Here is a 21,271-nt window from a genome sequence, read left to right as displayed (position 1 = left end):
CTTTATGTTGTCGGGGGACTTGGCCATCTTCCACAAGAGGACTGGCGATCTGCCGTGTTCCCTTGCCCTGTGAGGATCAAGCTTGCGTTTCCCTGCATATAACACACATTTATCGAATGTTCCCTGTACTGAACCCTAGGTACGTACGTGTTTGCAGGCATTTCTGCCTCGTATTGCGAGGAGTATGTCATACCTCGCTAGCAGACAAAGGAACAGCAATTTATTAGCCCAACACATCCCGGCGGCCATCGTTAATCTCATCGGGCGAGATTATTGACTCCACGAACAGGTACGGAGTAAACTTACCTAATTCGAACAATGGGGCAGACGGAATATGATTATCACAGCCACTACAGTTCAGTACGCCAACTTTGCGGTTGGTGAGATTGACGGAACTGCCGATACGGCAATTGACGGACGGGCATTAAAGGCATGGACCCAATGAGACGCTGAGCCACGAGAGCTGATGCTCCATTCCTACTGCCAACCGGATAGCTTACACGGATGGGGAGAGACACGTGGGCGCCCCAGACTCAAGGCAGGCGGACGAGGGGGCATGCCTGTATTCAATTTCCCTGCAGAAGCAGGAGGATGAATGATGTTTGCGGTGAGATGTCTCAGTTTTTGTTATCGTGTGAATCAGATGGCGTAATCAGCGTCAGATACATGAAGTACATGCGAAGTACTGCGTGTAAAACTGGCGGTATGTGTACAGACATGGGCATCTGTTGGGAGGAGCCGAGTCAATATCAGACAGCTCCGCAACAGCTGATTTGGGGGCGGCATCCCTCTTCTTGTATCTTGTGTGCGTGTACCAGATAAAGTACTGCGGGTATAGGTATAGGTACGATACAGATAAAGCCGGGCAATCATCGCGAGAAGTTGCAGCGGTGAGGTTCCAACGCATGAGAGACAAGGTCATTTGACTGGAATTGCTGATTGATCAAACAAACTTTGGCCATCTTCCAGTGGCTTTCAGCGGTTCTTCTAGGCTTTTCGGCGCGCCAAGGCCCTGGCAGTAGCCCCTACCTGCCCATGAACGGCCCGTGCAGGGGATGTCCGCCGACCTCAGGCCCAAGGACGGGCCTAAGAAGGGGAACCCCTGCTTGTCGCTGGTCTTGACTTCATTTCTCATTTCCCATTTCTGCGCTGCTCGCTCGTTGCCACCAACCGAGAGTCATCACATTGCTCGCCATGTGTCGCATCGCACTGCAGAAAGGCTGAGAAGCTCCAGCCAGCCCCCAAAGACGGGTCCCCGCGGAAATTAGACAGCCAATGCCTGGTCAGCAGGCGACACCGACTCGATCGACTGGGATGCAATCGCGTGCACAGTCGCGGGCCGAGAGGAAGAAGCAGACAGATGGGCCAAGCAAGCCTAGACGCACAGTGGTGATACGAGCCGATTTCACGCCTTCAAGTCATTGCGTGCTTGCTTTGATTGCCTTCGCTCCAAGTCACCACAGCCGCACAGGAAACTCTGCAAGCCCACGGTGCCCGGACCAGGTGGTGACAGGGAGACAGAGACTGCATGGGTCTGCTGCCGTGGAGATCGTGGCTAGCGTCACCCCAACATGGCCTCAGTCCGAGATGATTTGAGAGGTGGCCGCTTCGGCTTCACAGGCGCCAAGTACGAGTACCGACGCAAAGCATTGATGGAATGCACAAGCCCGTGCTGCCCCAAGGAGCTGTTGCTCCCGACGAGGGGGATTCAGGTGAGCTGAATGGCCACGTCCCAGAAGTTCTTACACGTCCTTAGCACCGAACCGAAAAGCAGACGCTACTCCAGTAGTACGGAGTCCAGCAGCAGCACCGCGGATGTGGTTGTAGTGCAAAGTACTTGCATGCTGGTACTCCGTACAGGTGGTATCACCACTGCAGTACTGCCGGTCAATTGCCTTCCAGCCTGCAGCGGGAAGCAGTAGCTCGACAAACCCTTGCCTTTGAGGAGACGATGGTGTTGCATCCAAGTCGGTGATCCGTCGCCAGGCCCTGCAAGGTTGTCGACATCGTCTGAGACTCCCATATTGCTGTCGACGGCAGCGCTATTTCCCTCCCCTCGTGATTCAGCCATGCCTGCTTCTCTCGCTTGTTCTTCCTATTGCGACGAAGGGAAACAGAAGAAGAAGAAGAACAGCGAAAGGCCCACTGTCGGCCGCCGGCTTCAACCTTCACCCGCAATCGCATCATTTCCCGAACCGTTTCTCTTTGCTCTATCAGCCGGAGCACGTACCTCCAACTAAGTGCTATGTATATGACAAGCACGCACGGCCAGACGAGCTTGACAATTACCCACGGCCTTATCCTCACATCTTGCTCGCCCTGGTCATTTTGATCGGCTGGTCGCATTGGCTATATTGCTCCAGGTAATTAGACTGTGGAGACTGGCTGCGGATTCTGCAGTGGCCTAATCCAGCATGGCAGAACACTAGACCTCGCTTCACCACATCCCAGGCGGTACCCGCAGCTTTTGTTCATTTACACGAGAGCCCCCATTCCCGATCTTGCTTGTCTCTTTTACAAACTTGCATCTTTCCCCGCCATTACCACGCGCCTCCCAGCCAGAGAAATCGTGTGCTCTGCTGCGTCGTCTTCTTTGCTTCTTCGCCTTGCGGTGTCTCCCACGGCCAAAGCAAGGCGAAAATACGCGATAAACGACCGGGGTTCACTGGCAAGCGGAATACGCGAACGACAAAATCATCGCCAGAGTTCCGTTTTCTGCGATTGCGAATTCACCGACGTAACCACTTCACACTCTCGACGTTTCAACCGAATTCCTGGTATCCTTGTGGATTAGAATACAGCTGCACAACTCAATTCGGCTCTTACATACGTTATTTAAAACATATTGTCAGATGACGGAGTAATAGTGTTTCAATTACCAGGGTTGGGACGGAACTTTTTTTTTTTTTTTTTCTTCTTTCCTTTTTTTATCCAGGCGCTTTGGGGGAAATCTTACAGGATGAGGAAGTTCAACTTTTCCAGGCCGGCACGTAAGAAGCCGCAGGAGCCTCCGCCGCCAATGCCCGCGATGCCTATGAGCAAAGCCCATAAAATCTTGGGTTCAACGCCGCTCAGCATCGACCCTTCTTCAATTCATGACGCCCCGCCGCCAACCGTGAGTGTTGGTATGTACGAAGACAATACCCTAAACGATATGGATTTGAATCTACGGCAAACAAGGATGACAAGAGCTGATGATGATCGGAGAAAAGAGCGCGGACCGTCCCCATCAAATCTGAGGCTGAGTGCCCTTACCGATAACATGAACTTTGGGGGAAAGCATTCGTCCGGTACTCTCAAGAAAGCCCAGTCGTCTTCTACTATCAAATCTTGGCACGACAAGTCAAAGCACTCCCGTTCTCTTTCCCGACAGGCCTCGATCCCGCTCATGAATACTGCCCTTTCATCAAACCCACATACTTTTTCAGATGTCGACGATACTGCCAAGCTAAGGAAGAAGCCCCCGAAACTCGACTTTGCGGCAATGGGACCGTCTCCCCGGGTGTCAAGAAAAGAGCCGGAGGCATTCAATCCCAGTGCATCTAACAATTCGATCAAGACCCCGACGGTATCGTCTCCATATTCCACCGCGTCCCATCGGCAGAGTGATCTACGGGGCATGTTCAAACGACGAACAAAGGACAGTTTCCGGTCTTTTGTGCATGATGCCTCGCCATCAAATGCTGCAGAAGCCCGTCGAATGACGACACAGCTTTCAGACAACGGGCTTTCTACGTTATATGACCACTATGAGCAGATGACCTTCCGACATGCTATTGACGATGACCCCGACGTCATGAGTAGCCCTGTCTACAAGAAGGGCCCAACTGACGGCCACAGCCAGGGTGAATCTGAATGGCGGGAACCACAGGGACGACAGAATCTCGATTGGCTTCACAAGCCGCTCAACGAATCGCACGAGTCGAAGGCAGTGGCCCATTCGGAATACTCATCATCTCCAGGTGATGGTGCTAGAAGTGTTTCAAGCAGACATACCCGAACTTCTAGGGCGTCTAGGCAGACCGACAGCGGCCTCCTCCAGGAAGCTGACTTCCATGACAAAAGCGTGTTGCTTTTGTCGTCCGACTCGGAAGAGGACGACGACGACGAGAAGTCCTCGACTAGAGACCACGTCCCTCTTCCCACGCGGCCATTACCAGAACCACCAAGTCAGAGACAATCGAGATCGTCACGATCACGACAGGTTTCAGGGCATGAATCGGGTGCTCTGCAGAACAAGAAGACGAGCTTCGCGCCATCCAACACCTATATCGCTATCCCCAGCGCCGAGAGAAAACGACTGTCACCATCTCCTTCTCGGCTGCACCCGCCTTTTAGAGACGGCTCCCGCTCTTCCTCGCCCAAGCCCTCAGTTGGATCTACGAACTCGACACGGTCCGGTTTAACTAGCCAAATCGGTTACGGCGCAGAAGACTCCGTTCCTACGACAGTTTTGCCGGCTCGCCGCCCATCCCAAGCGGAATTGGATCGGCAAAAGGCATTGGCAGCACTAACCAGTGGCTCTGGTCCTTCGTTGCGCCGGGTATCTGCAGCAACGTCATCAGACCAGCCCGATCAAGAACCAACACCACCACTGAGTCCCTCCTCGGTCAACTTTTATCTACGATCCGCCCGATCATCTATCGATGATTCCAATAGCCAAGGCCGCATCATGGCCCTTACTCGTCAAGAGGAGATGCTGATATCAGCCCTCCGCAAGAAAACACAAGCAATGCGTGAAAAATCGCAGCTTGGTTCTGCAAACAAATCCCAGTCGGATAGCCGTCCAGGCCGAAGACATGTCTCAAGTCCATCTCAAGTAATGGTGACGGATTCGATGCTCGACTTCGACTTCCCCGCGCCCCCATCTCACGGGTCGAGGAATCGGCAATCTGGGGCAAGTTCGATGTTGAGTGCACCCATTACGGAGCACCATTTTGGTGAAGATGAGCCCTACCGAGCACCTTCTCGTTTGACCGCGGACACTGGATCCGAAAGAGCGTCTTTCGTCTCTTCCATTCGTGGTCCAGAAGAGTTCGGTGAACAGCAGGATGTCCTGGTGTATCTTGACCAAAGCAAGCACGCCAGCGGTCAATGGAGTCAGACTGGAGGCGACGGTCAGGCTCTTGATGAGGCAGCCATGTCGTCAGGCTTTCACGCCGTTTCGTGGGATTACCCAGAGGACAAACGCACATCCAAGCTCAAGGGTAGAGCAACATCACGGCAGCAAATGCAAGCCGAGTGCATGTCCCCTTCCAAGCTTACCAGGCTCTCCGAGGATGGCGGCGAAGACGTACCCCGACCAGACAGCCCGATATCCAACGACACATTCCAACCGCGGCAGCAGCGCCGTGCTGTGCTCAATACAGCCCGTCTGAGTGCCGTCGGATTCGTGCGAAAAGATCCTGAGTTGGGGTGGTGGGGAGATGACGACTGAACGAACTCTTCGCAACCTCGCCTTCACTCTCCTATGTGCGATTATGCATTCTGCTTTTCGAGATTATGAACTGTTTCGTATTATCACAAACTACAACAAAGTATCTTCCGATTCATTACTACGCCACACAATTTTTACTATCTGCTACACCCTTTTAATATCATTTTTTCCTTTTATGTCGAACATTGCTATATAATATGGGTTGGTTGTCACTATCTTGCCGGCAAACACAGGCAAACTGATACCTGGAGCAAACTGCGTTATTGGGGAGAATCATCCTTCGTGTTCATCCTTTTTCCCTTTTCATTTTCTTTTCATTTTCCATCTTTCTTATCTATTTATATATGCATGACAGGGGATAGAATGGAGCGAAACAAAAGAAATACTGGTTGGATTAATGGTTGGAGCAAGCGGGAAGGAAGGTTGAGAAAACGGTATGGAATGAATGGGTGTCTGTGGAGAGTACGGGATTTCATGTGTTTGCTCATATAACGTCAACATATGGTCTGCTCATGTGCAACTATTTTAACTACCCGAGGAAGAAGTTGACGATTGGAATGAGAAATATGATTTTCGTGCTTCCCAAACTTTGAACAATATTGTGGATGAGATTTTGCGCTTGAAAGAAGATGCGCTACGTGATTCTTCGTGATTGACGGCGTGTGGTGGAACCATGTATTGTTGGCTGAAAGAGAGGTTCCACGTGTGTCTGTTTACCCTGTTTGCTTTTCCATCTACGAACGCCCCTCCTCTCCCTGACTTATGCGGCCCCCGGTATTGCCATTGGTGATTATGAGTATGTAGAGCCTTCGGGGGGCTGGGGGATCTTCTTGTTGGCGGGAGCGGCCATATATCTATGATGTCAAGTTAGTTTTGGCGGTCAAAAGCAGAGGTGCAAAATAGCTCAAGTGCCACATCATCCACTCATCCAGCCTCACCAAGACGGCAAAGATGGTTATTCGGGAAGAAGCAAGACATGTAAACCCACCTTCGCAGCTCAATCAAGACCATCTCCATGGTGTTCTCACGCTTCCACTGAGCCAGGCAGGGCAGCTGCTTGGGGTCGACGACGCCGTTGTGGGGGTTGACGCAGGGGAGGTTGACCTGGCTGACGAACTGGATGGACGGGGGCTCGTCAGGGTACTTCTCGCCGCAGTGCATTTTGAGGCTGTAGATGCGGTTTTCGTGGGCAGACTGTGGTCATGTTTGGTTAGCTTTTCTGTGCATGATTGAACTGGAGGAAAGCGTATTTGCATCCTGGACATCGGCGTCGGGAGGTGAAATCCAGCTATCCATACAACTACCAGAATCTGCAGTGCCGGACGCGTATAAGACGACGACAAGGGCGTTTGTGGAAGCAAAAGCAGATGCAGTGAGTCAGCCTTACATGAGGAGGTCCCAGGATGGTTCCGTTCCAGTTGGACATGAGCAAGTCCTCTCCGTCTTCTAAGCCGTAGCTGCAGGCCTCAGCTCCGAGACCCTTTTCGCCCTTTTCGAGCTCCTCTAGCAGGCGGAAGTTGCGCGGGACCTTGGCAGACATGGTTGCTATTTGATGCTCCCCTTCTTTCTCGTCTCGATGCGTTGCGTGCGATGCTGCTCGTAGTTGCGTGGCGCAGTAACCACCGGCGACTCTTGTCTATATGTGTAGATTCCGATTCTGTTGTCTTCGATCGAGCGGATCTAAAGCCAAAACGGAGGATATGTCGAATTATCGTGGTGTATCCGTACTGTCTGTCGCAGGTGCTGTCCAATATGGGATCACCGCAGCGCAGCTATCTATTCCTGGCGCGGGGCAGTTTTTGTATGCCGAGTCACTGTTATGGAGACCAGACAGTGAGTGATATGACGGAATGGCTCGGGGGTACCTTGCCTGAGGTACCCTGTCTGCGGCGCTACGGATTGTTAGTGCTTGTTGTGCGGCTGCCGCAGGACGGGTAAATGGCGGGTATCCGCGGGGGAGCACCGAAGCTCTCTGAGAAGCTGCACCTGCAAGCATTTCCCGAAGCGACAAATCATAGCCATCTACGACTCTACACCACTTGGTTCCTCGTACGACAGCACACGTTTTTCCTTTTGTTTTCTCTTCTGTTGGCCAGCTGCGACCCCCCCTGATCTTTTGCAGCTCAATTCGGCATTTGGGATACGCAGGCACACAAGTATAAGCTGCAAAGCAACGGCAAACCAGGGAGTAACTCGCAACTCTCGGCAGCCAAGCAGGCACACGCATACACGCAGCCACACATTCTCCACGATGCCCTCATTGCCACCCAGAGCCGCCCTCCGAGCGGGCAGGACAACCACGGCTCTCCTCCTGCGGCCACAATCGCACCTCTCCTTCTCCTCGTCCTCACGCACTCTCCTCCCCGCCACCTTCACCAACACCAGTGGCAGCTTCGGTGGCCCTTTGCCCTCATATTTCCAGAAGCCTCGGCTGCCCGCCAACACCATTGTGCGCTTTGTGCCGCAACAGACAGCATGGATTGTCGAGCGAATGGGCAAGTTCAGCCGCATCCTGGAGCCCGGATTGGCAATCCTGGCGCCTGTCATTGACCGGATTGCCTATGTCAAGAGCTTGAAGGAGGTGGCCATTGAGATTCCTAGTCAGAGTGCCATTACGGCGGACAATGTGACGCTGGAGCTGGACGGTGTTTTGTTTACAAGAGTGTTTGATGCTTACAAGGCTAGGTGAGTTGCACACTCCTTTATCACAGATCTACTGAGAGCAACGCCCGTATTAACGAAAAGTGCGTTTCCAGCTACGGCGTTGAAGATGCCGAATATGCCATCTCCCAGCTCGCCCAGACCACGATGCGATCCGAAATTGGCCAGCTGACTCTCGACCACGTCCTCAAAGAGCGTGCTGCTCTCAATACCAACATCACCGCCGCAATCAATGAGGCCGCTCAAGCTTGGGGCGTCACCTGCCTTCGATATGAGATTCGGGATATCCATGCTCCAGGAGCCGTCGTGGAGGCCATGCACCGCCAAGTCACCGCCGAGCGCTCCAAGCGTGCCGAGATTCTCGAGTCTGAAGGTCAGCGACAGAGTGCCATCAACATTGCCGAGGGTAAGAAGCAGAGTGTCATCCTCGCCTCAGAGGCTTTGCGTGCCGAGCGCATCAACGAAGCTGATGGTGAGGCCGAGGCTATCTTGCTCAAGGCCAAGGCCACTGCCGAGGGAATTGATGCCGTAGCTGCAAGCATTCTCAAGGGCTCTCACGGAGCCCAGGGCGCCATGAGCTTGACGGTGGCTGAGAAGTACGTCGAGGCCTTTAGCAAACTTGCCAAGGAGAGCACGGCCGTGGTGGTTCCTGGAAACGTTGGCGACATTAGCGGCATGATTGCCACTGGTCTCAACGTCTACGGCAAAGTCAGCGAGGCTCAGGCAAAGGTCTTGGCCAAGCAACTCGTCTCATCGTCTCCCAGCGGCGAAGCCGAGAGCGTCGCAGCGACGCCCACGGAAGAGTTTGCCAACGAAAACAAGGGCGATCTCAAGGACAAGGTGCTGGAGAGCTTCAACCAGGTTGCGGAGAAGAAATAAGGAAAGAGAGAAACGCCAAGCCATATAACTGAAAACACGAAACTATTTCTACAGATATAACGCATGGGCCAAATAGGGGCCACAGGATTACTTTATGGACATGCTATGGGGAGAGGGAGAGAGAAGGAGACTAGGAGTATGGAAAGGCGTTGTTGGCCCACGTCACGACTGCACTATAGGGAAAGCGAAGATTTGGGCAGACACGGCGTTTTTAATGCGCGTTTGTTCGCATGTGTGTGATTTTTCTTTTTTCTTCTTTTCTTTCTTTTTCCCCCCTCCCCCTGTAAAAAAATATCATCATACTACTATCATATTCTGCCTTTGCTGTTGCTTTTGCTTTTTTATTTCCCTTAGCTTGTAAAACTACAATGATAAAAGGGGGGCGGTGGAAAGAGAGACATATACGACGTTTGTATGAATAGGCGAATACCACTTTCTGTACGAAAGAGACTGCTGAAATTGAAAATGTCGATTCATTACGTGGAGAGGCAGAAACTGGACTCATAGAAAGGGAACACATATGAGTACGTGAGAGGTAATTAATGCATTAGAATCGTGTATATATCTAATGGCTATCCGAGGCGTCATATATCTGAACAGCCTGTCGGTTTCTCCCAAATATATAAGAAAAGAAAAAAGGTATCATTTCAATTTCCAATCCACCACCATTGTATTCCATTATTAATCATTACCAGATCATGTCCTTCAATATCAAGCATCGGCACATATATGCCAATGCTGGCTGCGTATATGATGCCCTTGAGCACCACAATGAAGAAGCAAGTTTATAGAACAAAGGGAACGAGGGCAAGGAGGCCGACGAGGAAGCTAGGAGTGTTGATTGTGCCACTGCTGCCTCCGTTGCCGCCGCCGCTGGAGCTGCCGCCGGAGCCTCCATTGCTGCCTCCATTGCTACCACCGTTGCTACCACCGTTGCTGCCGCCGTTGCTGCCGCCGTTGCTGCCTCCATTGCTGCCTCCATTGCTGCCTCCACTGCCGCCATTGTTTCCACCATTGTTGCCACCGTTGCTACCGCCGTTGCCACCGCTGCTGCTGCTGCTGCTGCTGCTAGTAGGGCTGGCAGGAGGAAAGGTAGGCTCAACAGGGCTTGATTCAGGAGTGGTGGTAGGACTATCACCGCCAAAGGGGTTCGACTCGGTCGAAGTAGGAGGCTCAGTAGGCTCAGGGTTGGGCGAGAGGCTGTATGTAGTAGGAGAACCGCCAGAACCGCCGGATCCTCCTTGGGAAGTCTGGCCACCGCCGCTGCCACCGCTGCCACCGCCTCCACCACCACCACCACCGATTCGGCATCGGAAATCGGTCGTACACGTTTGTCCGGCATCACAGTGGTAGCCGTTGTGGCAGCAGACACTGCCAGTGGGCATACACTCGTCGTCGCAGGGTTCGTATCCGGTTGGGCATCCGCCGCTGCCACCTCCGCTGCCACCTCCGCCACCACCTCCACCGCTTGAGCATGTGCCCTTGGGCACACAGAACTCGCCGCAGAGATCACGATCTCCCTCGCATCCTGTGGGCGGTCCAGTACAGACCTTGCCAACAGGACAACATCCGTCGCTCTCGCAAGTATAGCCAATGTCACAGTAAGCGCCGTTGCCCAGACCACAGCAGATGCCGGAAAGAGGCATGCAGTTGGAGTCACAGGTGGTCATTCCAAGACCACAGCCATCGGTGGCCGAGTGAACGCCAAAGGCCGAAGAACCAATGCCGGCGACGGTTACGCCTCGACCACTGGCCTCTCCGAGGTTCATGGCCGCCAGGTTATCAGCGGCGACGAGCCCGGCCGCAGCCAGGAGAAGAGCAGAGTAAACAGGCATAGTGGAGAAAAGAAAGCTGATGGTCGTGATGAAGAAAGACGACACACGCTGTTGCTAGGAAAAGGGATTCCTTTGGACCCCGAGAGTGTTCGATGGTGAAAAACGGGCAACAACCGGAGACCGGAGTGAAGCAGGCTCTCAGTGGCCTTTATATGCAGCTGCGCAAAGCTGCAAAAAGGGACTCTCAACAATTTCCGTTTTGAAAATTCCTGCAGTGGCCTGGGCTTCTCATACACGCATTGGGCTCCCCAAGAAGCCATCACAGGCTAGCAGGCCATCCTGTCCAGGGGTCAAAAACAAGCGACACACCATCCAGTCTTGATTGGCGAAGTACATGGACGGCTTGGAGTCATGGAAGGCCCATGCCGGCACTAATCCTTCAGCCCATTTCGCCAAGTATTCCTAGTAGGGCAGTGGGAGCCTCATGCCAGTGCGTCTCGGCCAAACGGTGGCTTGAGCTACTGCACATATTCATGCAGTCCAGTGAAATGGCTTCATGTGGCATTGCTTAGCCATTGAGTTATTGCCAATAACACCAACAATGAGGGGGGTTGGATGGCTGAATCTTCCCGTTCTCTTCCCAATGAGGCGGTCAGGTCAGCCTTGATGCGGTATGTTCGCCAGTAACAACAGAAGTCGCGGTGACCAAGAATATCGATTGCCTGCCATGATGGGGCCCAAAGTAGGAGGGAAAATATAGAGAGCGGGGTCGATTCTTTCAGCTCGCAGGGACCATGTGGACGGGATGAGCAATTCTGGGAATAGTGCGAGGCAACAGTTGGATGTTACAGTAGGATGTGAGACATGGGATTGCTCTAGCTCATTATAATGCCAGCGATAGCCAACTCTTGACCAGGGCTGGACCAGACCATTGCAGATGATCTTCCTGGAAAGCAGCCCAATGCCTTGTGGATATACCCCAGCTTGCCCAGCAATGGCAACGGCAGTCGCATCGTCAAAAGTCTAGGCCTTGGCGGGTATTCACCGACAATCCGTCTCTCGATCTTGTTGCCTGTAGCAGTCATTGTTCGCCTCTGAGTCTGGATGGGCAAACATCGGGCTGGTGACTCAGATTTTCGCCGTTCACTTGGGCCGCTTCCATTGAGATCATCGGCAGTAAAGAGTCGGATGTCGCAGTGGAGCCGCACTTAAGCTTAGCTACAAGACTAAGGCCAGCACAAGCCTCAGCCGACAAGTTCTCGCCAACTAAATCGTATATCGTATTTGTGCCAGTTGTGAAGGGGTGCCCATGAGACTTGTTTTCCAGTGGCAACCAAGAGTAGCCATGGGGCTGAAATGCTCCTTGTGCATCGACTGCTGGGTAAAACTCCATCGGGCTGAATCAGGCTCCGGTCTAGTAAACTGTGGCCCCTGGGCCGAGAGTCTCGGTTGAGTCTCTTCTTCTTGAATAGTTTCGATGTTATTTTTCAACTGCAAGCGAAGAATTGCGTTTGACTTGCTCCTTTCTGAATTTGTCTGCTTCATTGTTTCCTATTCCTCTTCTCTTTGCCCTTCTCTTGGCTCGGCACGTAGTTCCTCCTCCCTTACGGAGGGGCTAGTCAGGATAATTGCGGCTGAAATTAGTCTGTTTGTGTGTTGTCAGCGACAATGAGGTCGGGGGAGTCTGCCTTGCATCTGCGCTAACAGCAAAGGTAGGTTGGGTCATTGCATTGGTTTCAACGGCTGCAGGCCACCATGGTGAAAATCTCCTTCTAATTTCCACTGATCACAGCTCTCTATCGTTCAGTCATCCGCATTGGCTATTTCGTAAAGTTATTAATATATCGGTACTTTGTTCGACACAGAGATGAAGGAGTGGTGCGAGCTAACCTGCCAATTCGAGATGCAAGTCTGGTTGGTATACATGCGACTAGTAGTAGGTTTTAGACGGTCAGTGTAAATCGTACGAGAGTTCCTACAATCCCTTCACAAGCAAGGGTAGCCTTGATGCTCTCTCCCTTTTTGGCATCTAGCCGGACGAACATGACCTTGGTGCTCTCCATCCTTTTCACGTTTCCCCTCCAGAACCACAGGAGCCGACCATCATCCCCTTCAATCACCAAGGTTGCCCATGGACTCCGTTTGCACCAGGTCGGCAAGGTGTCATTGCTATACCCCAATACAACTCTGGTCACCCAAGACTGACGGAACACCGGCATGCTAGCGTCCTGGTTGCCATTCTGGGCAGGAGTGTAATTAGATATCACAGAAACCTGCATGTGTAGCAGTGGGAATCCCGACAGCTGATTTAACATCTGATGCCCAAAGGGTGGATTTCTGCTGAGCAACCGTTCGATGTGATAAAACTCGAGCCCAGCGAGTTGTTTGATGGTCTTGATGTTCGCATCGGTAAGGCGCTTCATCTTTGCCGCACCAATGCCTTCGACTTGTAGCAATTCCATTTCGGTGCCTTCCCATACTTTTGCATTGACACTCCTGAGAACATCCAAGGTGACAGTGACCCCCCTTCCGTCTTCCCTCTCGCCAAGGATGTCGGCAAGGCATCTCAATACACGATCCATCACAGTGTAAATGCGGGCGCTCTCTCGCATAAGCTCTTTACGACCATTTGCAGATATCTTGTTGGGCCATCCTCCTCGCAAGAGATCAATTTGGATGAGCAAAAACACCTTGTGCCACGGTTCAGTGGCAGGTCCGGTAATTGGATATGGAATTCCAGTATGATCGTTGATTTCTCGAAACAGATTCTTTTCCGCTTGACTTATTGGGAAAGATCGAAACTCTGCCGCGAGACACGCAGTCTGGAGAACCTTTCGTCGATCGGGCGCTTTGTCAATTGCAGAAAGCGACCTGAGGGTGGGCAGTGAGAGTTGGTATCGAAGACGGATCTCGTTGTGTTTTGGCGATTCCGGTTTTCCAGCTGTCAAGGGGGACGATTGATGGGGCTTTCCTGGTTGCGGCTCACCTACTGGAGCAGAAAGCGGTGCCTTTTGACTGATATTGCGGTTGAATGGCGTAAATGAAGAAGCCATTGTTCTACTCCTCGACCTTGTGACAGCCAAGATGACCCAGCTGCGTGCAGCGCTCCAATGATGGGCAGACGAATTGCCAATGAAATGTGGTCAATGTCACTAAAGGACGGGAAATCTTGAGTCTAGGAGAAAAGAAGAAGAATCGCCAGAAATTAGAAACGCGGCGACGTGCAGATCTTTTTTTTTTTTTTTTTTTTTTTTTTTTTGGCTGCAGTATCAGTGCTCAATGGCAGGCAGGCAGCTCCTTCCAAGAGTTCAGCCTCTTCTGATGCTCTATCCATCTGAGCCTTCCGCTCCTTCCCTCTGCCTCTCAGACGCAGCCCTATCTTATCTCTGGTCTGATACTCGACAATGGCTGTGTCCATCCATAATGTGGTAGCTCATCATCTAAGACCTCCTCAGGGCCAACTCTGGATCTCCTCACAACTCTGACACCCTTGATATTCAGGGAACACTTCACTGCGAAACGCAAACACCTCATCGACATCATGATTCAGAATCGACGTCGAGCCGTGTTTCTCCGCACACTCATCCATTTGTTTCCGCCTACAGCCTTCGCCATTTATCACAATGGCTAAGTCGATACAAAGGTCCTTAATTGAGTATCTGCTGCTGTCGCTACTATCGCTACCTTCTGCTACTATCTGTATATTCCTCCAAGAGCGATGTCTTCCTGTAGTAGCAATATCTTTCTCAAGTATCTGCTATTATTACTGTTAGGCAGCTCTAAATTTAAGACACGGAATCCTGTAAGCATGTTGAAAAGAACATCATTTCACACAACAATTTCGATTTGGTCAGCTACAAACTAGGTAGGCGCTGAAGAAGACGTCCTAGGGGAAATCGTAACAAGACATGAAAGTGTCTAGAGGATAACACACCAGCCACCTGGGCTCTTCTTCTAGATGCCCTTGCGCACGCCAACATCGTCCCAAGCCTTCCGAACCGTCTTGGCCACATCGTCGTCAAACTCCTTCTTGGCGATATTGACAGTGGCATCCGCAAACTGGAGAAACGTGCTGTTCTCGGACAACTTGCCACTCCGCAGTGTCTGCCACCAAATCTGGCCAGCCTTCTCCCACGAATAGCCGCCAAATGCCTTGGCCGCCAGGTAAAAAGCCTTGTTGGGGATGCCGGAGTAGATGTGGACGCCACCGTTGTCCTCGTACATTTCTACATAGTCCTTCATGTTGCCAACTTGAGGATCTTTGCCCTAGGGGACTGGTCAGTCTCGAGCCATCTAACTCAATAACTGTAACTCACAAAACGAGGATCGTCGTATGCAGTTCCAGGAGCTTTCATGTTTCGAAGGGCAACACCCTTGACGCCAGGAAGAATGCAGTCTTCACCGATGAGCCAGTCGGCATCTTCTGCCTTTTCATCCTGGACCTTTTGCTTTATCATGATGCCAAAAACATCAGAAATATGCTCATTCAAGGCACCGGGCTGTCCCTGATAGCTGAAGGCGCTGGTGTGCTCAGTCACTGCGTGCGTCAACTCGTGTCCAATAACGTCGACACAGCCAGCAAAGTTGCTGAGGAACTCGCCACCGTCTCCAAACACCATCTGCCGTTCTTCCGAGTCCCAAACTGCTCACATGTTAGCAAGTGTAATTGTTCAGGGTGGAATCAGGGCTGCCAATCAAACACTTACAAGCATTTTCATACTGTTCGCCAAAATGAACAGAGCTCATGACATCCATGTTCATGTTGTCGATGGAGTTCCACTTAAACGTATCTTTATAAAAGTCCAAAACGGTTCCGACATTGTCATACGCCTCATTGACAGCCTTGTCATTGGTCTCCTTGTCGCCCTCGGCGCGAACCAGTTTACCAGGCAACCGCCTCTCGCTTGTGGTATGCCCTGCATCATAGATCGATCGGCGTGGGGCTTCCTTTGGAGGTTTTCCTACATCAGCCGCAAGCTGGGTTTCTGCTGTTAGGGCAAGGTCATGTTCCAGGGTTTTTGCGGCGTTCGCCCTCACTTCCTGGGTCACATGCTCAGAGTGTGACACATGACGAAGGACATGGGTGGGAACAAAAGGACTTGCTTGCTGGGCACGGCTGCTCCGTCGACTCTGTATCACTTGTTCGATATGGTTCTTGCGTTTGGCGGCGAAAGCTTGATGAGAGCCAAGGGCTGCTAGAGCAGCGCGACGGATGCTATCGGAGTTGTGAGAGGACTCGGAAATGGCTTTCAGGAGGTGAGGAGGGACGATATAGCAGCGATAAGGCATGGTGAAGGTGTTGACTGTTTGATAGAAATGCTGTAAAAGGTTGACGGCGGTAAAGATGTGGTGTGTTGAAGAATCTGGATGCAAGTTGGAGTTGGGAAATCGAAAGTTAGAATCAAGAAGCTGAGGCTCTCTTTCCCTTTTTATCTTTTCAATCATGGCGAGAGATAGTTATGCCTGCCGCAGTTGACGAGATGCCGGATCAATCATGTGGCGTCATTGTGTAAAGGCAAGAGGCAAGTCAAACACTCGCAGCATTCTAATCGAGTTTCTCGTAGCCAGGTCTCTTTAGAGTAGAGTCCCCGAGGAGGTTGAACAGGGTACATGTATCATCGTCACCTTGTGTGTACACGTGCGAGCACTCAGACACTACAACGAGGTGATGATAGTAGATACTAGAGGAGTATATCGATAGCAGCAGAGAGCAGCGATAGTAGCAGAAAGTAGCCGTAGTAGCAGAGAGTAGCGACAGTGGCGACAGTATTGTAAAATATCTAATAACCATAGTAATGACAGTAGCAGATATCTTAAAACCTGCATTTACTTAAATAACAATACTAAATGATTTGTTTTCTACGACTTGATATAACTGTTAAACTGCACCTAGTCGCCGGGATGCTAGATAGCCGAGTTGGGGTGCTGAATAGCCCTTCCACCCTATATATGGGCTTATAACTCTTTTCCAGATCACATGTTGCCTTAAAAAAAAAAAAAAAGACGAGGTGTAACCATCACCGTAAGAACAAGTCCCGTTACTCAAAATCGCTATGTGCAACTTGCTCGGTTCACAGAGTTCACAACGACATAACACTTTCCACTGCCGAAAAGGAAATACAGAAACAAAATGTGTACCTATAGTAAACAGACCCCATTCTAGGAAACCAATAGCGAGGGACAAAAAAGCCAAGCCTCTTTCAATGGCTCTCCGCGTCCTAAGAACACAGCTGAAAAGCTCCATGACTCACGTCACGTCACGTCTCTATGCGCCCATTCGGCGTAACTGTCCCAATGCTTCGGCTACTAGTGGGAAGCTGCTAGTTCGCTTAATTGCTTGAAGAAAAAAAAATAGTAGTATTGGAAGGCATTGATTGAGGCCAAGCCGGATTCGGGCCATCAGCTCATGCGAAACGCCGAGCTCAAGGTAGAATGAAGGGTAAGATAGCATGAGGAATGTACCTACTGTACTATCGTGTGTAGTGGCTAGAGGCAAAGCACGGCGTTCTCCGTACAACGTAGCACGGCAATGGAGATAACAGGTACTGATACCAGCTGCATTGGCGGAATAAATGCCTCTTATCATCGGGCCTGATCTCATCTCGCGTTATCTTGTCTTGGGTAGGTGCATGTAATAATAGCACCAATGTACTGTACTTAATACTAAGGTACTTGGCAGTAAGATGTACCTTGATTTCCTCGTAACACAGCTAAAGCCCGCTCAATTAAAAAGAAGAAGAGCAGAAAAGAAGATAATTCCACCATCAATGACATCAGGTCTCCATTCCATTAGCAGCATCAAATAAAGCACCCAATTCATGCAACACCTAATAGAAAGAAAGAAGAAGAAAAAAAAAAAACTTCTTCCCACGCGCCGCATCGCCCATAAACCGCGCTACCCTCATTTCCGCCTAGCACCACCATAGACACAACATCAACTCGATGCTACTAATAGCTTCCTCTCCCATTTCTCTTGCCCGATACAGCCAAGTACGCGTTTAGCCCATGGAAGGAAAAAAAAAAAAAAAGGAGGTGGTCTGACGGAAGCTGTTGTTGCATTGATTTGTCGTAGGTAAAGAAAAAGAGAGAGAGAGAGAAATAGTTGTCAGCATAGTCTTACTCGTATTAATCGCGAGGCGAAAAAGGAAATTCGGGTCTGCATGTTTCATTCTTCATGTACGTAATTTACTACTCAGCCGTTGAACCCAGACCAAGACAACTCACACAACGAGCATGATGAATTGGTGTCCTCTCTCATTCTCATCGTCATCTCCCCATCTATTATTACCTCTTCCAGTTCAATTGAATCCAAATCAAATCCACTCGCTCGCTCGCTCGCTTGCTCGCTTGCTCACCTCATCCCCCATACCCATACCCTCGTATCGTATTACTCGATCATCACGCACAGGCCCTTCAACGGCCATGCCTCTCCTCCTGTCACGAACCATCCCCATCCCATGCAAGCTCGAAAGCCCCAAAAGCCCCAAAAGCCGCAAACGCCTCCCAACCTTGGCAGGCACCGAAAGGAAATGAGAGCCTCCCAGACCCTTGCATCACATCGTCCGCTTCGGGCCTAACGACTGCGCCTATGCGCGGGGAGGCAAGACTAGCAACCACTAGCTGCGTTTGGGTGTAATTAATCTCCATCGCCCGTACTGTACCCCGTATTCACACATTCGACAGCAGATGGCAATTTGACAAGAGTATGGGGGATGGAGAGCCAAGAGACGAGAAAGTAACGGTCTTTACTGCCAAGTCATGAACATGCACATGGGAACAGGCAAGGGTAAGATTAATCAAGATTCTCTTGTTTTTTGTAACATCCTTCTACATACAGGCAATGACCCAATCGGGCATGCGCCGGAAATACATGGTTCAAACAGGCAAAAAACAAACATCAAGGAGGATATCAAGCCAAAAACAAAAACACCAACGGCAAAAACAAAAAGAGTTCAATCATCGATCCTGTTCTCTTCATCAATCCAAGCAAACGTCATTACCCGAAATCGGCTCGGCGGGAAGAAGAGCAGACCTCCCCCATTAAAAAATCATTATAGGCGTTTTCGTCCAGAAGCAATTGCAGTGACTGGGTAAGAAAAAATAGTGAAAGGAAATTGTGTGGAATATATCGGTCGAGGAATACGACTCGCCACAGATTTGGTGTCCGTTGCCAAAGATGTACAAGTGAACAAGAAAAGGGCGGCTTGTGGTAAAACTCGAATTTGTATAGTATTAGCTTGGTCCGCTCTCTTCTCCGCACGCAAACGCTCTGCCCCATCTACATGCTTTTCATGCCCGCAACAATAAGTACATTCCTAAAAAGCAAAACAAAAGGGGGTTGTGGCTTGAGGGTCCCGTTTACAGAAGGAACTGAGCAAGGGCAAGACCAGCACCAACAGCGAAGACGCTGCCAAGGGTGGCGGCAGCGCGGGAACCAGCGTTGCCGGGGACGGTGGGAGGCTTGGTGGGCTGGACAGATCCGGTAGAGGAGACAGTGCCGTTGCCAGCGCTGCCGCTGCCACCAGTGCTCTTGGTGGGAGCAGCAGGAGTGGAAGTAGCGGAAGCCAGGGTGGTCTGCTCGGCGGAGGTGGTGGTCTGCTCAGCAGCGGAGGTGGTGGAGGCAGGGGCCTTGGTGGAGGAAGCAGCAGAAGAAACCTTGGTGGAAGAGTGGGCAGCAGAGCTGGAAGAAGAAGAGTCGCTGCTGTCGTCGCTGCCGTCACCGAGGACGACCTTGATGCTCTGCCAAGAACCGGTGTGGTCGCCGTAGATGTACTCCTTGACGCTCTTGGAGGTAGGGGCGTCGGCACCGGCATAGTCGACAATGGAGATGCTCTTGTAGTAGCCGAGGAAGGGAGCCTTGGAGAAATCGGTGTAGCCACCGGCCCACTCGACGGTGCCCTGGGGAGCATCCTTGCGGCCAGCAACCCAGGTTCCGAGCTTGACCTGCATGGGGGTCTGGGGAAGGCCGGCAGCGCCGCCCTCGGCGTTGGCAGCAGTGAGAGTACGGACGACGTTGTTGTCGATCAACCAGGTAACACCAGCAGAGGTCCACTCAACGGAGTAGGTGTGGAAAGAGCCCAGAGGGTTGGAAACAGCGTGGAAAGCACCACGGTCGTAAGTAGCGGTGTTACCCTTGCTGAAGTAGTTGGTCTGAGCCTGGGCGTTGTCACCGCCAACCCACTCCCAGTCGATCTAGTTCATCCCAGTTAGTCATGCTGTCAGATTTTGACACATTGGAAGCGAAAGGAAAAAGACATACCTCGTCGAGATCATCGGACTGGAGAACGGCGGAGGTCACGATACCGGCACCGGCAGCGGCCTGGACAACGACATCGATGCGGCCGAAGAAGATGTACTTGCCAGTGCGGATGGTAGGGGCCTCCTTCTCGGTGCTGATGGAGAAGACAGCACCGTTGCCGTTGTACTTGAGGGTGGTTCCGGGAAGAGACTCGAAGTTACCACAGGCGCCCTTGGTGAAGTCGCAGTCGCCGTTGTTCTTTCCGAAGCCAGGGTCAGCAGGGCAGGCTGTGTTTGTCTGGTTAGTGACTGTTTGTTTGAATAAAGATGTCGAGATATCATGTTTGTGTATTTGTCATGATTCTCATAATTCATCATTCACTTACTCTTCTCGAGAGGGTTGCAGTCGGTGGAGGTCTGGGCAGACACCAGGGTAGAGGCGGCAAGAGCCAGAGCAGCAGTGGTGAAGGTCTTGGAGAGCATGGTTGCTGTTGATTATACGATAGCGACGGCTTGTCGAAGAATAAATAACCGGATTGACGAGAAAAAATGTGCGAGTATAAAACGGTCGACAGATATTATTAACCTTAACGATAGAGGTCGTCAAATCCAGTACAGTAAAGCGAGAGACTGGCGCAAAGAAAAGACGCGGGAGGGACTCGAGGAAATTGAGGAAGCTCGAGAGGCTTTTGACGAGAAAGTGTGATGACGATTAAAAGGGACGAGAGAGAAAGAGGAAAAAAGAGAAGGGAAGGCTAGGCCGGTGGTGAGATGAGTGTCTTATTATGTGCGAGAGCGAGACATGACAAGAGGCAGACAGACGCCGAGAGGCTTGTGGAGGAGCCGAATCTGGTCGAGGCAAAGCAAGGGTCCCCACCCCCTGTCGGAAATCCCTGCAGGGCCAAGACTCGGGCTGCGAGGAACACCCCTGTCGATTCCCTCGAGTTAGGTACTGTACCTGTGTATCCTGTGTATCGCGCCCAGACGCCCTTGGACCCCCCCTGTCGCCGGTTCTTCTCTTGTCGACCCCCTGCCCTTTCATGACGCTGCGGCGGTGGCCAACCAGCGACTCGAGGCCAGTGAGACGCCCAACCAAGCCTACAGCAGCAGCCTGACACAGCAACAAACAGTGCCGCCCAGCACAGCAACAGCAGCAGCAGCAGCACAGCACAGAAACGAACCGCCCCCCCAGCCCCAGCCCCTCGGCTCGCATAGAGTCCGGCCAGTGGAGCGACAGGGTCGAGAACGGTGGACGAGGGCCTTGGCTCGTGTTGTGGCGTTG

General features: G+C 51.6%; 6 protein-coding genes across 6 annotated transcripts; 2 read left to right on the top strand and 4 right to left on the bottom strand.

Annotated features, from left to right (window-relative positions):
- Positions 1-1,571: 1,571 nt before the first annotated feature.
- On the top strand, positions 1,572-5,437 carry TRIVIDRAFT_61728 (uncharacterized protein; the record flags this gene model as incomplete). Its single annotated transcript, XM_014103699.1, has 4 exons — positions 1,572-1,712; positions 2,041-2,363; positions 2,401-2,737; positions 2,936-5,437. 4 exons carry the CDS (start codon positions 1,572-1,574, stop codon positions 5,435-5,437), a joined length of 3,303 nt encoding a protein of 1,100 aa, XP_013959174.1.
- A 554-nt stretch (positions 5,438-5,991) lies between these two features.
- On the bottom strand, positions 5,992-6,977 carry TRIVIDRAFT_72183 (uncharacterized protein; the record flags this gene model as incomplete). Its single annotated transcript, XM_014103698.1, has 3 exons — positions 5,992-6,291; positions 6,426-6,631; positions 6,825-6,977. 3 exons carry the CDS (start codon positions 6,975-6,977, stop codon positions 6,228-6,230), a joined length of 423 nt encoding a protein of 140 aa, XP_013959173.1.
- Positions 6,978-7,497: 520 nt separating this feature from the next.
- Positions 7,498-8,977, top strand: TRIVIDRAFT_79167 (uncharacterized protein; the record flags this gene model as incomplete). Its single annotated transcript, XM_014103697.1, has 2 exons — positions 7,498-8,122; positions 8,194-8,977. 2 exons carry the CDS (start codon positions 7,689-7,691, stop codon positions 8,975-8,977), a joined length of 1,218 nt encoding a protein of 405 aa, XP_013959172.1.
- A 527-nt stretch (positions 8,978-9,504) lies between these two features.
- Positions 9,505-10,812, bottom strand: TRIVIDRAFT_230059 (uncharacterized protein; the record flags this gene model as incomplete). The annotated part of the gene is made up of 1 exon (XM_014103696.1): positions 9,505-10,812. One exon carries the CDS (start codon positions 10,810-10,812, stop codon positions 9,763-9,765), a length of 1,050 nt encoding a protein of 349 aa, XP_013959171.1.
- Positions 10,813-12,695: 1,883 nt separating this feature from the next.
- Positions 12,696-16,041, bottom strand: TRIVIDRAFT_190180 (uncharacterized protein; the record flags this gene model as incomplete). The annotated part of the gene is made up of 4 exons (XM_014103695.1): positions 12,696-13,661; positions 14,725-15,018; positions 15,069-15,394; positions 15,459-16,041. The coding sequence occupies 4 exons, from the start codon at positions 16,039-16,041 to the stop codon at positions 12,696-12,698; spliced, it is 2,169 nt and encodes a 722-aa protein (XP_013959170.1).
- A 2,499-nt stretch (positions 16,042-18,540) lies between these two features.
- On the bottom strand, positions 18,541-20,708 carry TRIVIDRAFT_110754 (glycoside hydrolase family 16 protein; the record flags this gene model as incomplete). The annotated part of the gene is made up of 3 exons (XM_014103772.1): positions 18,541-19,944; positions 20,012-20,277; positions 20,376-20,708. The coding sequence occupies 3 exons, from the start codon at positions 20,470-20,472 to the stop codon at positions 19,111-19,113; spliced, it is 1,197 nt and encodes a 398-aa protein (XP_013959247.1).
- Positions 20,709-21,271: the final 563 nt, after the last annotated feature.

This window comes from Trichoderma virens (assembly GCF_000170995.1).
Source record: "Trichoderma virens Gv29-8 chromosome Unknown TRIVIscaffold_4, whole genome shotgun sequence".
Lineage (NCBI taxonomy): Eukaryota > Fungi > Ascomycota > Sordariomycetes > Hypocreales > Hypocreaceae > Trichoderma > Trichoderma virens.
This window is presented reverse-complemented; position numbering and strand designations above follow the sequence as displayed.